Source organism: Branchiostoma belcheri, unplaced genomic scaffold (assembly GCF_001625305.1).
Source record: "Branchiostoma belcheri isolate BF01 breed outbred unplaced genomic scaffold, Haploidv18h27 scaffold288, whole genome shotgun sequence".
In the NCBI taxonomy this organism is placed as follows: domain Eukaryota; kingdom Metazoa; phylum Chordata; class Leptocardii; order Amphioxiformes; family Branchiostomatidae; genus Branchiostoma; species Branchiostoma belcheri.
The window spans coordinates 131,867-148,347 of NW_017803896.1; the positions used below are offsets into that span (position 1 = coordinate 131,867).

At 40.0% G+C, this 16,481-nt stretch overlaps 1 protein-coding gene across 1 annotated transcript in view; it reads left to right on the forward strand.

The window, feature by feature from the left end:
- Window positions 1-16,481, forward strand: part of LOC109472872 (transmembrane and TPR repeat-containing protein 1-like) — a 43,482-nt gene that overhangs the window by 18,754 nt on the left and 8,247 nt on the right. The window contains exons 6-10 of the mRNA XM_019772737.1: window positions 3,668-3,672; window positions 5,386-5,563; window positions 6,761-6,834; window positions 7,919-8,095; window positions 10,241-10,322. Coding sequence (XP_019628296.1) covers window positions 3,668-3,672; window positions 5,386-5,563; window positions 6,761-6,834; window positions 7,919-8,095; window positions 10,241-10,322 — 516 coding nt within the window. The remainder of the gene's footprint in view (window positions 1-3,667; window positions 3,673-5,385; window positions 5,564-6,760; window positions 6,835-7,918; window positions 8,096-10,240; window positions 10,323-16,481) is intronic.

Here is a 16,481-nt window from a genome sequence, read left to right on the forward strand (position 1 = left end):
CCAAGAGAACATGACAGTTTTCATTACAGCAGCACAAAGAGAACGTCACATACAGGCAGGCAAGTTCTGCAATCTCATCCTGATTTCATCTTCGTGTACGAAAAATCCGATAAATATTGCCAAAGACAATATATGGAATCTAGAACTATTTGTGATTAAAACACCACCAAAGGAGAGTTTTTGTTCATCATGGCTTTTTTTCTTCTGTAGTTCATAGTATAATTCTTTGAAATACATGTAAATGCACATGCTCACATAGACACACACACACACACACACACACTAGTGCTGGCTTTACACAGGTGCAAAGTGCATCTTGATGTCAACCATAACACCAGCGGTACTCTAATCAGGGCTCGAAATTCATTTTTGGGAACAGGTGCACTGACATGATGCATGCACCCAACCTAAAAAATTGGGTGCACAAAAATATTTTAGGTGCACCATATTTAAGATAAAATAAGTAAAATGTCAGCAAAAACTATAACTATGTTTCATTTCAATAAAAGTACTATAATAATGATTGTATTATTTTTTCTTACACTTAGATGTTAAGAATATGCTGTAACTACAGTAACTATACATTTAACATCTTTACATATGTTTAACCTAAGAAAATATTTGGGTGCAATGGTGCACCCACAGAGAAAAACTGGGTGCACAACTGCAAATTTGGGTGCACTAAAGTGCACATGCACCCAGTATATTCCGAGCCCTGCTAATTGTATACAAATTAAAGCAGATCTGTCTAATAATATACCTACATGTACCATCCTCCCATGGCAGGGGCAGCGGCTCCGAATTCCTTCTCCGCCCCTACCCCTGCCTTATTACATGGCATCTTCTACTCTACGACCCGAGGAATATTAATATTCATGAGCTTGCCTTATTTGGCATGACCCCATTTCTGACTTGGGCGGCGAAGGGACGTCACCCTCCCCGCCGGCGACTCCGCCGCCGCCCGGTGACGAGCCCGTTAACGCGTTGGGGAGGCCGTGCGGGGCAAAGTCACCGAGTTAACACCTTCCCCGTGCTCGGCGGGATCCGCGCGCAGCCTCCAGCACACGCTAGCGCCCCGCCGACGCCCGCAGCGGCCTGCATCGCAAAAGTTCTCTTCCCGAGACGACGCCATGTTTGTTTTTATTTGTCACTGAATAGCCGACATGATTGGTTCCGATAGCTAGCGCATCTCATGAATATTAATGTAAAGTGCGTTGAAGATTTTCTCTGTGATACGTGATTGGCTGAGAGCGTGTCCCTGGAATCGGGTCGTAGAGTAGAAGATGCCATGTAATAAGGCAGGGGTAGGGGCGGAGAAGGAATTCGGAGCCGCTGCCCCTGCCATGGGAGGATGACATGTACATGCAACTTAGATTGGTAATGGTTGGAAAATAAAGCTGTTGGCACAAGCAGAAGCCCAGATATGGCCATCTGCCTCCGTATGTCAGAGAAAATCACCGTGCCATACACACACTAGACCTCATGTACACCACACAGCCAGGTACTGGTTTGGAAACATGTCTTGAACTGACACAGAGCGTGAAAATTGAAGACCATGTCAGCAATAAGACACGGGTGAATGTAATCACAACAGGGCCTGCTCCCTAAATTAAAGGCAGGACCACTAGCTTGTGTCCAATCCCCTGGCTGTGCAGGGATGATAGCCTGCTGCCTCTGTGCTGTGTGTTTAGCAGACATGAAGCCCCAGTAGTATTTATCTGTCAGTACTGAACTGGCAGTCTGCATCTATCAAGTACACCTGGTAATTTACTGCCTTCAGCAACACTCATCATGGTGCTCCTGGGACATGCAGTAGACAGGGAAGAGGTGCAGTACAGATAGACCCTGTTCATATTTCGCTGTTTCAACTGTTTTTTTATTTAACCTGATGTGAACGCAAATTAACTGTTTTTTTAGGGGTTTGAATCCGATTTTAAAAAAACCGCCTCGGGAGGTGTTTTGTTTTAGCGGTTTTTCCACCGAAAAACCTGGTCTGAACACTGAGGGATTATTGAACCGGTTTTTGCCTCATAATTCTGGGGTCACGGGGTCAGCATCCTGGCCGTGTGTGACCTCCAAGCTTTTTTGATCGTGTTGTTTTGACCAATTTGAGTTCGTTTCCACTGTTTTTCCACGGTTTCTCTTCATTTTGCGATGGAATCAGCATACACAACCTGGCCGGCTGACGAGACGCTCCTGTTACTTATTTTTGGAGAGCAGGAGTCGCCGAATTCGAAAAAGCTGGGGGGGGCTCTACCGAAAAAAAATGTTGGATGAGCCTGGTCTTTCGAAGATAAAGGATGAGTGCTGCCTGCAGTAATTAGATAAAGGACCTGAAGACGGCATACAAGAAGGCTAAGGACAACGATCTGAAGAGCGGGAGGAACGGTTATTCAAATTGTAGTCATGGCTGATTAATTGGATATTCACCGGACAGGATTTTTACAAAACCGGTTATGAAAAGTCTGGTATGAACGCTAAGGGTTTTAGCCGGGTTTTCCTCCGCTAATTATTTAACGGTTTCAACCGGTCTTTAAAAGTCTGGTATGAACAGGATGAGAGACCTCCACATTTCCCAGTACATTCACCTAAATCCAAAATGTAACGGCCTTTCAAAAATGAAACACCGCCCATTACTAATGTTGACTAGTACAATGTATTTCTGTTGAATTTGTGACCTTTGGCACAACAGAGAAAGTTATGATAAGCCTGACAGAGTGCCCTGTCCAAGGTGCAGCCTTATAGTGTACTACTACTACACTAGTCATAGCTGTCAGTTCTACTGTACTACTACTAGTCATACAGTAGCTGTCAGTTCTACTGTACTTCAGACTACTACTAGACCAACTTTAGGGTATGCCTGAAGTCCCACGATATTTCTTTCAGGGTTTGGACTGGTAAATGGTTGGGATCTTATGTGGTATTTTGTTGGAGATCCCACAGGATTTTGTTGAGATCTCGAAGGATAGTTCTGGGGATTTTGCAGGATTTTGCAGGATCCTGATTGTGTCTTGCATCATATATACATGTACGAGGCAGGAAATGTAAACATGCAGTGTGGTCCTGAACTCGGCCAAGCCTGCAGTTCAAATAGAACTGCATAGCATGGTGGCCATTAAATTTGTTACCTTCACCAAAGGCCACACCAATTTAATTTCTTGGTTAACGGATTCGCCCGCTTCATTTTTTTCCGATTTGCAAATTAGAATGAAAATTCAGAATCAACTCCAAAATGATCATATTTTGTCCTGAACAGCTGAAAACAGTCCTTTTCTTCCTAGTTGTTACAGTTATTCCATCTTTCAATGCAATGGTATCATTGAAAGTTCAAGATTTATTTTTTTAAATTTTGAACAAGCCTGGTGTGTTGACTTTATGGCTCCTATCGTACCATTTTGGGCCATAATAGGATGCCTACACATGTAGGCCTGTTTTTATTTTAATTTTTTTTCGCCTGCCCGCTCCATTATTTTTTCTAGAAAAATCCGTTAACCAAGAAATTAAATTGGTGTGGCCTTAGGGCTGTCATACTGTTACATCAGCAATCACAGTCATTACACAATCTACATGTACATGTACCTGACCTCATAAAACCTGACTTTGATTCTGATGCACGTTACCATCACGCCTGGAAATAATGACTCCCATGATTTATGAATGCTTTCAGGGGATGTACACATTCTTACTTCAGTGTTCTGGGCATTATATTATTATTCTAGGAGGGCCTGCATGGGGGGTGGGGGGTAGTGATTATGAATGACGCAAAATTTTTGCTGCTGATTACGAATTACGTTTAAGTATCCGAGCTGATTATGACTTTACGATTTGCGGCTAATGTACTATTAGGAATAACGTTTTTTTCGGGAGGCTGCCTATGAATTACGAAGTCTAAAAAAGCCTGATTACGCCTTACGAAAAGGGCATGCAGGCCCTCATCTAGGCAACCTCTCTGGTGGAACCAACCAAGCAAAGTTAACAGGAGGGAGGCACTAATTTTGATGACTCATGCTTCACAAAATATGTAAACACAGTAAGATTAATATCACTGCAGGGCAATTGTTGCTGAGATCATAAAACAGCAGCTAATGGATTCCTATGATGACATATGGGCCTGTGGGGATGTCAGTGTTCCAAATACACATTTGTATTGTACCTGCATGTGTTTTGAGATTTTCAAGGTTGCAGAAAAAAATTATACAATCTGCAATTTTGCAGAAATTTTCAGCGTGCAAAATACCTGCTTGCCCAAATTTTACTTGGCGCAACCTATTTTTGAACCTACTAGCCCCAGTGTGCTACCTGAATTTTAAGAATACCCCCCTCCCCCCAAATCATGCCCACTTGGCTTGCACCACTGTATCCGGCAGATGCTTTTTAATTTTTAGGTATTAATGGCTATTACTAGTATCAGTTAACTAAAGGCTGTTAGAAATATTGTCAAAGGCTTATGTATGTAACATTACCTAATTTGAGGAAAGTAGTAACTTACAGGTGGGGCAACCTAAAATTCTGATGGGCAACCTAATTTTTGCCGTACGTTGTCAGTGGGCAACCTGGTTTAACCTATCTTTGTTCCAGTTGTATTTCAGTACAACTGCCCTGTCCTTGGTGCTGATTGGTCCTTTCTTTGTTCCAGTTGTATTTCAGTATAACTGTCCTGTCCTTGGTGCTGATTGGTCCTTTCTATCTTTGTTCCAGTTTTATTTCAGTACAACTGTCCTGTCCTTGGTGCTGATTGGACCTTTCCATCTTTGCTACCTGTAAATACGATAACTTGAGAAGGCTTAAATGGATTGACTTGATATTTGGTAGGTTAGTACATATGTATGTCTTCATGAGACCTCAAAATGATCTAAATCAGCTGCATTCCATTATCGGAGTATTGAAGCTTGTGACATTGGTAACAAGAGAAACATAGGTAGATATTGATTATGTAAATGAAGACTTAATTTTCAAAATTAATGAAAAAATTTTATACTCATGTAATGATAACTGCCTGGAATGTCATACTTGTAGTATTTGAAAGTTCAGTGAAGGTGAACATCATTAAACATAATGTATTCAAATCAGGACCTCATTTGCATAATTTATGAGGAAATGCCAGAATGGCATTGTTTGTTAATATAACTATTATAAGACTGTCTTTTGGTTTTGAATATGATAAAATGATATGACTCATGAAAATGAGAATCCTACAATGTATTTGTTAAATCAGGGGGGAATAATCTATAATTTGTCATTCATAAAGATTAACATTATTTGGCGAAGATATAAGATCAGGGATTTCTAGTTTAGTATGTATTTGCCTCTTGAGTTTTTAAGAGGATCATAACATATAATTTTGTATACATGTTGTCAAATCAAACATTTTTGTCTTGTCCCCAGAATAAACCACCTGATAGGCGGGCTGGACCCTGCTGGCTTCCATGCTGTCAACATGCTGCTGCACACAGCTGTCACAGTGCTGTACATGTACGTGTGTGAGCAGGTGGTGTTCAGCTGTGTGCACCTGGCGCTGCTGGCTGGCCTCATGTTTGCTGTCCATCCTGTCCACACTGAAGCGGTCAGTACAGGCTTCCTGTCAACAAAACATTCTTAGGCCTCACCAATTCAATTTCTTGGTTAACGGATTTTTATAGAAAAATAAAAACAGGCCTAGGCATCCTATTATGGCCCAAAATGGTACAATAGGAGCCATGAAGTCAACACACCAGGCTGGTTCAAAATTTAAACAATGAATTTTCAACTTTTAATGATACAATTATTATTGCATTGAAAGATGGAATAACTGTAACAACTAGGAAGAAAAGGACTGTTTCAGGGCAAAATATGAGCATTTTGCAGTTGATTCTGATTTTTTTTTTTTTTTTGCCAATCAGAAGAAAATGAAGCGGGCGAATCCGTTAACCAAGAAATTAAATTGGTGTGGCCTTACAGCTACAAGAAGAGTTTACTGTTTGCCAAGTTTTTAACCGTTTTATTTTTGGAAAATTGTCTGAAGAAAAGTTGAATACCCGTGTACATGTACATGGTAAAAGAACACATCTGTGTCTGAATAGCTGGTATAACCATCTTTCAAAGTAACACACCAGCATCGCAGGCACGCGGCATAGTGGCAGCTGCTATATTGTACCATAGGACTTGTTACACCTAGACCTTTGCACATCTAACTTTAAACATTGTTTAAAGCTATTTAGTGATGATGCCTGTACTGTTCTTGGTGGCATCACTTAACAAGAGTTCTAGAAAAAGTTAGAGATTGTGTAAGAAACAGGAGGAGTACAAACAGATGAAAACCCCTGGTCCCGGGCCGGGGTTCAAACCTACGACCTCCCGAGCACCAGCTTCAAACTCCGACAGTCACACTCTAACCACTCAGCTAAAAGGTCTAGACCTATCAGCCGGATCAGTTGGTAGCGCCTATAAACCCCCCACTGTTACACTACTCCTCCTTTTCTTTTCAAGATTCGTCCTCGAATCTTCGGATTTTGACATCCCTGGAGCAGCACACTGTGCCAGTACTCCCAGGGCATGTGTGGGAACCACTATAAGAAACAGGAGGAGCGAGTAGAAACAGATAAAAACCTCTAGTCCCGGGCTGGGGTTCGAACCCACAGCCTCCTGAGCACCAGCTTCAAACTCTGACGCTCTAACCACTCGGCTAAAAGGTCTAGACCCATCGGCCAGGTAGTGTTTAAGTAGCGCCTATAAACCCCCCACTGTTACAATTGCACGCCTGATCCATGTATGTGTGTTCCAGGTGAGTGGTATTGTTGGTCGTGCTGATGTTCTGGCTGGGCTGTTGTTCCTTCTGTCATTCCTGGCCTTCACAAGGTAAGACATAACAAGGCATCATAATGTCATTATCATCTTTAGCTTGTCTACTCCTTAGGCCACACCAATTTAATTTGTTTTTTTCTCAGATTTTTTCAGAAAAAATATGAAACGACAGGGCGAAATAAATTTAAAAAAAAAACAGGCCAAGGCACCCCATGATAGCGGAAATGTTACAATATGATCCATGAAGTCAACATACCAGGCTGGTTTATTATTGAAACAATAGATTTTGAACTTTTAATGAAACAAAATTGCATTGTTACATTAAAAAAAACTTTAAGAAGTAGGAAGAAAAGGACTTTCTTCAACCTTGCATAGCCTGATAAAGCAACTTTGTTGATATATGTTGTAAATAATTTTTATATGTGTCTTTTGTATATATGGTTGTTTATATGTATTATTTCTTCTATGTGAATGCTGTTTGATGCTTTAAATAATGTGACAAATTGTACCTAATTCAGGGGGATGCGCTTCTGCTCCCCCTGCTGTTGTACATTTGTTTAAATGATGAGCAAATAAATAAACCGTTGGGGCCAAAATATGTCTTTCATTGTGCATTTTGCTGTTAATTTAGAAGAAAAAAATTTTTTTTTGCAAATCAGAAAAAAAATGGACAGGGCGATCCGAGAAGCAGCAAATTAAATTGGTGTGGCCTTAGAGCAGGAAAAAGGAAAACATCTTGTTTGAAAGGAAAACATCTTGTTTTTGCTCTTTCTTTATGTATTCCAAAGAAAACAGGATTGCTTAATTCTTTTTGCTAAGAATAGTCATTGAAGGAATGACTAAAAAAATAACTTTGAAAATGGAGCTTGAATTGCTTTGGATGTATGTTTCAGTGTATGTAGAAGTGTGGACTTCCCTGCTGTATGTTTCAGAAGTGTGGCTACAGTGTGTAGAAGTGTGGACTTCCCTGCTGTATGTTTCAGAAGTGTAGCTACAGTGTGTAGAACTAAGTGTGGACTTCCCTGCTGTATGTTTCAGAAGTGTAGCTACAGTGTGTAGAAGTGTGGACTTCCCTGCTGTATGTTTCAGAAGTGTAGCTACAGTGTAGAAGTGTGGACTTCCCTGCTGTATGTTTCAGAAGTGTGGCTACAGTGTGTAGAAGTGTGGACTTCCCTGCTGTGTCGTCCCATGGACAGTACGTGCTGTGCCTGGTGCTGGGTGCCTGTGCCATGCTGGTGAAGGAACAGGGCATCACGGTGCTGGGTGTGTGTGTGCTGTACGACACGCTCATCATCTGTAGGAGGGGAATTCTCAGGTCAGAACAACAAGTCTACTTGAACTATTATGAGTTCATCTGTGTTGGTAATTACATGTTTAAAGTTAAAAGTTTTCATCCAACACAAAGAAATCTCCCACTTAGAGCTTTTGACCAGTCACTCTGGTCTTCCTCAGTAGACTGACCCAGTGAAGCTTGTCACTTGGCTTCTTTGAAGTGTGACGTCAACACTGGGTCAAAGGTATCTGGTAGACGATGTCAGCCCCATTCTTTGTGTTGGATCAAAAGTTTTAACTTTAAACAAGTCTACCTGAAGTTATCATAAATTAGATCATTTGTGCTGATAGTAATGATAGTAAACTTTCATTCAATACACAACAAATACAGAGAGATCAAATTTTAAACAACCACTGCTACCTTCATCAGGATAATTAATGACAAATTTGTGACGTTACGTATCTGTACTCTCATCTGCCAAATAAACATACGGGTACGTTTATTTTTTTTGGCCCAAACATCCACCTGGTACGTTCTTATTTTGCACAGTACGTTTATTAATTTTTTGAAAACCAGTAATTTTTTTCAACTTCGTGTGAAAAAAATTGACAAATCATCGACGTGAAGATGTTTATAAATGCATATTGTAGCAAGAAACTTGTCATTTTCGGGCCGGTTTTTGCCATCACCGCGTGCATAAAATCATCTGAATGTTCTATTGTCATGGGTGGTGCTTATCAAAATACAAAATATTAAATGCTCTTTTTTTTTTGTCTGTTTAAATTCCTAATTGCAAATAACAGTTAAAGATTTGTGCATATATCAGTAAGGGTGCATTTTAGTACAAGAGACACAGGTTACCCGTCAATTTTGGTAATTTTCCGGGGGGTACGTTTATTCCGGGGGTATGTTTATTTGATTTTGAAGATTTGTCCGGGGGGTACGTTTATTCCGGGGGGTATGTTTATTCGGCAGATGAGAGTAAAGTCTTGTATGACTGAGGTCACATGTCTGTAACGGTAACTCTTGCGTCGTTTACATTCAAAAGTGATTGATCACTAATTATCATGATGAAGGCATGAAGGCAACAGTTGTCGTTGAAAATTTCTCTGTACTTGTTGTGTTGGAATAAAGTTCAACATTTTACTATGTCTACTGGAAGATCCTAGCAGAAACTGAGCAGCAAAGTCCCTGTCACACGTTCATGAATTCAGCCTCCCTAACACTACCGAACTCCACTACCATGGTTAGGAGCAGGCCAGTGCAAGGTCAACAGGTATATTGGCTGCGCCAGCCGAATGTTGCAAAATGTTGATGACATTTGAGTGTTGATGGGAGGTTCAGCCATGGTTGACTGGTGGTTAGCTGGTGTTTGGGAATAGGCGGGGCCTTGGTTGGCATTCAGATTTGACTCAAATTTATCTCAATTCGATTTATATCTAAAGGTAGGCCTTGGACTCATTCTTGACCATCAGATGTTTAATTATTATATTACTATAAGGAACCACCTCAGCAACCTAATTAGCCGAGGTGACTACGCATCAACATTCCAGGGCTTCTTGAAGCTTAGGCCACACTAATTTAATTTGTTGCTTCTCAGATCGCCCTGTCCATTTTTTCTGATTTGCAAAAAAAAAAAATTCTTTTGGTTCTAAATTAACTGCAAAATGCTCAATGAAAAACATATTTTAGCCCCAACAGCTGAAAAAAGTCCTTTTCTTCCTAGGTCTTAAAGTTTTTTAAGGTAACAATGCAATTTTGTTTCAAGAAAAGTTCAAAATCTATTGTGTTAATTATAAACCAGCCTGGTATGTTCACTTCATGGCTCATGTTGTAACATTTCCGGCTATCATGGGGTGCCTTGGCCTGTTTTATTTTTGCCCTGCCGCTTCATATTTTTCCTGAAAAAATCTGAGAAACAACAAATTAAATTGATGTGGCCTTAAGTGTACATGCAGAGGCTAAAAGGCACAAGATCACAAAGTTCTCACTATTGTGACTCGCACACTCACTCACTATCCATTTAACGTCTCATGGTCCTTGTTGCTCCAGGGTTGGACGTGGAATGTTGCCCTGGCCTGACATAGTCATTTTTAGTGTCCAAATCAGCATGATCCCCTGACTTTGCAGCCTGTATTTAGTAATGTACCTTGAAGGCAGTTCTGACAGTCTGATCTGTTCCTGCAGACATCTGAGGGAGCGGAGTGTTTCTGGTTTTCTACATGACAGCAGACCATTCCTCAAGAGAAGTGCTGTCACAGGCCTGGTGGTGAGTTTTTTTAACCTTTATTAAACCTTGAAAAAGAACAATTTTGAAAGTACACTCTTCGTCCTTAGAGTTAGACCACACAATTTAATTTGCTGTTTCTCGGATTCACCCTGTCCATTTTTTTCTGATTTGCAAAAAAAAAATTTTTTAGGTTCAAAATCAACTGCAAAATGCTCAATGGAAGTCAAGACATATTTTGGCCCCAACAGTTGAAGAAAGTCCTTTTCTTACTAGTTGTCAAAGTTTTCAATGTAACAATGCAATTTTGTTTCATTAAAAGTTCAAAATGTATTGTTTTAATTATAAACCAGCCTGGTACTATGTTCATTTAATGGATCATATTGTAACATTTCCGGCTATCATGGGGTGCCTTGGCCTGTTTTTGTTTTTTTTTTGGTTTTTTTTTCCCTGTCGCTTCATATTTTTTATGAAAAAAATCCGAGCAACAACAAATTAAATTGATATTGATGTGGCCTTATTAAACCTTGAAAAAGAACAAAGCACACTCTTCATCTTTAGCTGCTTTTTCATAGTTCAAGGTAGGATGTTCAGGGGTCTTGATAACTTTGTGCACAACACTTTCATGTTCTAACACATTGCACCATGAAATACAGAATGTAACATGACAGGAACACACTGTGTGGTAATGAGACAGTCATGATAAATTTAATACCTAATGAAAGGTGTTACATATTTTTGTGCAGCAAAATTGGCTCCAAGAATTACGCCACACTTCCAAGACAGCATTCATGGACAGAATGCCGATATCCCCCTGCCTTGTCAGGTCATTTGTTTCCGTATTGTTAACGCAGTCCTGCACGCCTGGCGTGAAAAGGGAATTCAGAGTACATCCATTTGTTTTGCCACCTCTTTCCAATGACAGTGAAGCTTTTAGTATAGGATGGAGCTCTGGCTGAGACTTCCAGCACCAATGGGGTCTCTCCCAACCACAACCCTGGGGCACACAACCTCCCAGTCCTTTGATGATGCTACAATAAACTAGAGAGGCAGACATTTCCTTGGAGCAAATACAGCATATTTCAGTCCATAATAGGATGGTTGGCATATTCCATCGTCATGATTGTAGATGACGTAATGATCTTAGGCACATAAGATTGAATGTTTGGGCCACATAAGATTGAATGTTTGTGCACGACTTACGTGCAACGTGACCCCAGGTAACTCGCAATGTTCGATGTGTTCGAGCAGTGTTCGATGGCCAACGGCAGATGGAACGGGCCATTCTTTAGATAGAATGTGGAACGGGTATAGCACTTTTGGCCCTTCTTTGGTGGCTGAAAATAGCCATGAAAGTACCCCTAATGAGTCATTTGGAAGTGGTGTATGCCAAATATGTGAATATGTGAACACACGTTCAAGGTACCCTTATACAGAATTCAGATCATTTGGTTGTAAAACCAGGGCTCTGGATCCAAAAAAAACTTTTTTTGTCAAAAAATGACCAAAAAAACCTTCATAAAAATTCATAAAAGGCATGTATCAAAAAAGGAAAAAAAAACCTTGGGGTATTGGCCCACTCTACCTCCATGCCAAATTTCAGGTCATTTGGGTAAAAAATGGCAGAGTTGAATCCCTTTGACTGTTTGGCAGGAGGAGCTCAATGAGAGAACACAATATATTTCATCCACACCATATGGTATGGACTGAAATATAACGCAGACTTCAGTAGTGTATACATCTTTTTCATATTAAATTTGAAACTTTACGACAGAAGTAAAAGGCTGTATAATAAATCAGGACAAGCCCAAACTAGGGCACATTCTTTATTCCTTTCCCATGTAGAAGTGGTCATGCTCTGTATCTGTATCTGTATAGCCGGTATAACCGCCCTTCGGCGTAACACACCAGCTTCACAGGCACGCGGCGCAGCGGCAGCTAGCTATATCACACCGAACGACTTGTTACACTCAATCTTTGCACATTTAATTGCAGGAGTTGTTTAAAGCTTTCTAGTGATGATGCCCCAACTGTGCTTGGTGGCAACGAGTTCCAGTCTACGATAGTTCTGGGGAACTACGAGTTTTTGAATACCTCAATTCTTGGTTGATAACTCTGATCTTTGGAGGCATGACTGTTTGCTGGAATACTTTGTATTGTCCTTAATTGCCAGCTACAATGTACATTTTGTAACTATTTAAATGTAGGACTGCTGTTTATCTCCCACGTAATGCCTGATCCAACAATAAATGATTTATTGGTCATAAATGGTTTATTGGTCAAACATTACCCGTGTAATCTCAGCCTTTTATAGCTGAATTGATCCAGGGGTCATATACATGTACATGTAAGAATCAATCAATAATCAGAAACAATCACATAAAATTCATGATACATATAACAAGGGTCTGTGCGGCTGCCATTCGGCGCCACAAGGTGACCTCAATATGACTTTCCCTAACTGAAGTTATGTACCCATTCACACCTGGGTGGAGTGAGGAAGGTCATAATAAGTGCCTTTCCCAAGGGCACAATGTCAGGTGCATTTTCAGACATGTCCCGGGTACGACTCGAAATCAAACCCGTGTTTCCACATTTCATAGTTGAACGTTCTACCACTACACCACCCCACACCACCTCAACTAATAGTCCTGCTTCAGGTCACCTTTTTGTGAAAAGTGAAGATGACAGGAAATTCTCAAGATTTGGTACATGCCTTAAAGTGCTCATGACACCAAAATAAGTCTGTAAAATACATACAAATATCGCAAGTGTACATACAATATAGTCACTTGAAGTTTGTTCCAATCATGATCCCAATTGCCACATCGGGCATCTCTATTTGCATCTCTATGTTTTATTTTTGCATTTCTGTACTTTTTCCTGAGCTGACATCACTGGGTGACGTCAGTTCAGGAAAAAATACAGACATGCAAAAATAAAACATAGAGATGCAAATCACCCGCCAGGACTAGCTTGTGCCGACTTTTCCAAGGTAGGGCGTTATTAGAATTTCGAATGTAACAAGAGAACCGTGCATATCTATTGTAAATGTGTCTGTTAGCCAGGTAATACTACAGTAGTCATGTCAATTACAATCAGCTAAAGTCATACTTTGGTGTCATGAGCACTTAAACTTGAAGGCATCCAATTGCAATTTCTGGGAGGCAGTACAAAAAATATTCTGGATTAGGAAATCTTTCTGATATTGACATTTACTGCCATTTCTTATCACAGTTCTGTCTGTATCTGAAATAGCACTAAAACAAGCAGCTTGCGGAGTCCCTGTATTTTTGGTACCAGCTAGAACCAGCTGCCAGCTTACAGTATCAGCTAGAGAAACAAAGGTTTTCTGTCAGTAGCATCAAATTGTTGCCTCACAGATATCAGTATACTACATGTGACTTTTAATTCTAAAGTGTTTCTTTGAATAATTATCCCTCCACTTGTAGACCCAGATGACTGCTTCCTGCACTAAGGCCACACCAGTTTAATTTCTTGGTTAACGGATTCGCCCGCTTCATTTTTTTCTGATTTGCAAAAAAAAAAAAAATTCAGAATCAACGTAAATAACTGCAAAATGCTCATATTTTGCTCTTAACAGTTGTAACAGTTGTTCCTAGTTGTTACAGTTATTCCATCTTTCAATGCAGTGGTTTCATTAAAATTTCCAAATTCGTTGTTTGAATATCAACCCAGCCTTTTTTGTTGACTTCATGGCTCCTATCGTAGTATTTGGGGCTATAATAGGATGCCTAGACCTGTTTTTATTTTATTTTTTTTTTCGCCCGCCCGCTCCATTATTTTTCTAGAAAAATCCGTTAACCAAGAAATTAAATTGGTGCGGCCTAAGATCAATACAACAGCACTTTGCCCAAGGTAACGGTATTGATCTTGTCTCTCTGTGGGTCAGGGAATTCCACAACTAACGATCCATCTGTACCAGGGGTGTCTGGTACTCAGGACCTGGGCTGTGGGAGTAATGTGGGGCAATATCAACAAGTACAAGTCATGTAGGACATATCAGCTTCACAGACCACATGTGGAAGGCAATCATTTCTGCAAGCACCAGTTATGTAACATGGCTCGAAATACTGGGTACAGGAAGAACTTTATTGCATGACAATTGCACATGGTACAATGTATGGCATACTACATAAAGAGAGTAACAACAATAAAATAAGTGTGTTGAGTAAGACCTAATGTCAAATAAAACCTAACATATCTATATCATGATTATTCAAATAATAAGGGATACAAATGTAGCACAAGTCTTTGATAAAGTGTTACAATCAAGTGGGCTAATCACAAGTTTCGGTATTTTTTCTAATAGCAAAGCATTCCTTTATATATCTACCTATTTTTGCGTTGTGGGGACCATTACACGAAAAGATAATTCAAATCTGTCTGCAACATCGAGACTCTTGAAATCTATGGTACTTGATTCAAGAAATGTAAATAGCTTGTTACGTATAACATCATAATTATTTGGTACATTCCATAACAAAATGAAATTCATTTTCTATATGCTTTGGTACAAAATTGGAGCTGTGCACCTAATTTTTTCTCTGTGGGTGCACTGGTGCACCCAAATAATTTTGAAGCTATTTTTGTACTTATCAAAATTTAATGTATGATAGTATACAGGGTATTCTTGGAGTGTAAGGGCCAGAAAAAATAATAAAGTCTTTGTTGCAGTACTTTTTTTAAGATTTAAGCTGCTGTAGTGAGTAAAGATTTGTTATTAGGTTTTGTTTTATATGGTGCACCCAAAAAGATTTTTGTGCACCTAATTTTTTAGGTTGGGTGCACAGGGGCACCTACATGTATTCCCAAAAATGAATTTCCCTCCAAGGTGCTTGGCTAGATTTACATCTGACCTGACATTACAGATAGCTTACAGGTGTTTCACCTGTCACTATTGTATTTATCAGTTAAATGTACAGAAACATGTAGAGTGTATTAAGCCAACTCTAAGACTTCATATTGTACCTATTCAGGCTTTAACTCTGACTTAAGAGAGAAAATCATTTTAGAAAAGCGGGCCCCATATGCATAAACTGCAGACATCATCCCCCTGTTCCAGAGTATAGATGGACTTAGAGATGCATGTTGACAACTGTCTCTACCATTGTTCATGAGGGGAACAGAAAATACATGGCTTGACATCTAGAATATATTATGCTATGATATAATTAATGGAACTTGACTGACAGCTAAGCAATATATGGAATAAAGATGAAACTGAAAGAGAGTTTGTCATCCAATCTACTTCAACATCACCTGTCATTGTTTTTGGCAGTGGATTTTATGAAAGATTAAAATATTGTATCAAGTCCCACTGTCACTGACTTAGTCATATAATTGAGCTGTGAAAATAATGTATGAAGAATGTTAGTGTAAGTCTAATGAACTAATGTACCACATTGTATTGTGAATTAACAAAATATCATACATTGTATCCCACAGATACAGACTTAAAGTTAAAGGCATCCAATGTAGATTTTAGGGTTTGGAAACCCAATATTTCAACTGTCAATATTCTAGTCACTTACAAAATGTATCTACATACTGAGTTGAAACCAGTGTCACTATCCCAATGTAACCCACATGGAGCAAAAATACCCAAAATTATGACCGACGGGAAATGTTACTGGAAGGGCCCTTGGCTGATTTTTAGGATGCATGTACCACCCAGAAAGTAAAGGACTCGTCTTGGGGCTTGTTTCTGCAGCTTAGATACCCAAAGTATGAAATACTGATTATACCTGCACACTCCCTATTTGGGTATATCGTTTACCTTATGCAGTATTTCCTATGCTTATCGCTAGGTGGCGCACGTGTACAAAGCTTTAATCGCAAAGCATCACGGGATATCATGACGTAATGACTATGTTCGCCGCCATTTTCCTTGTGCGAACGCCAAGGGGTGCACGTTGTTTCCCTACTCCTTATTTTTTCGGATTTTCTTTCGGCGTTATGCCCAAAAAGAAGGATAAAACGAAGTCTTCTGCCCACGGGGGCGATTCAGGTAGCCTTTCGGAGGACCAGACAGGTCGGAATGGCAAGAGAAGTGGTCAGTTTCCCAACGCTAGGCAGGCAAAATTCCTTGCCGTGGAAAAGACAGGCGTGCCTGCACTTGCCTCCGGACAGGAGGAAGAGGAGTCGGGTGAACGAAAGTCCCGCTCCTACAGCTGGAGG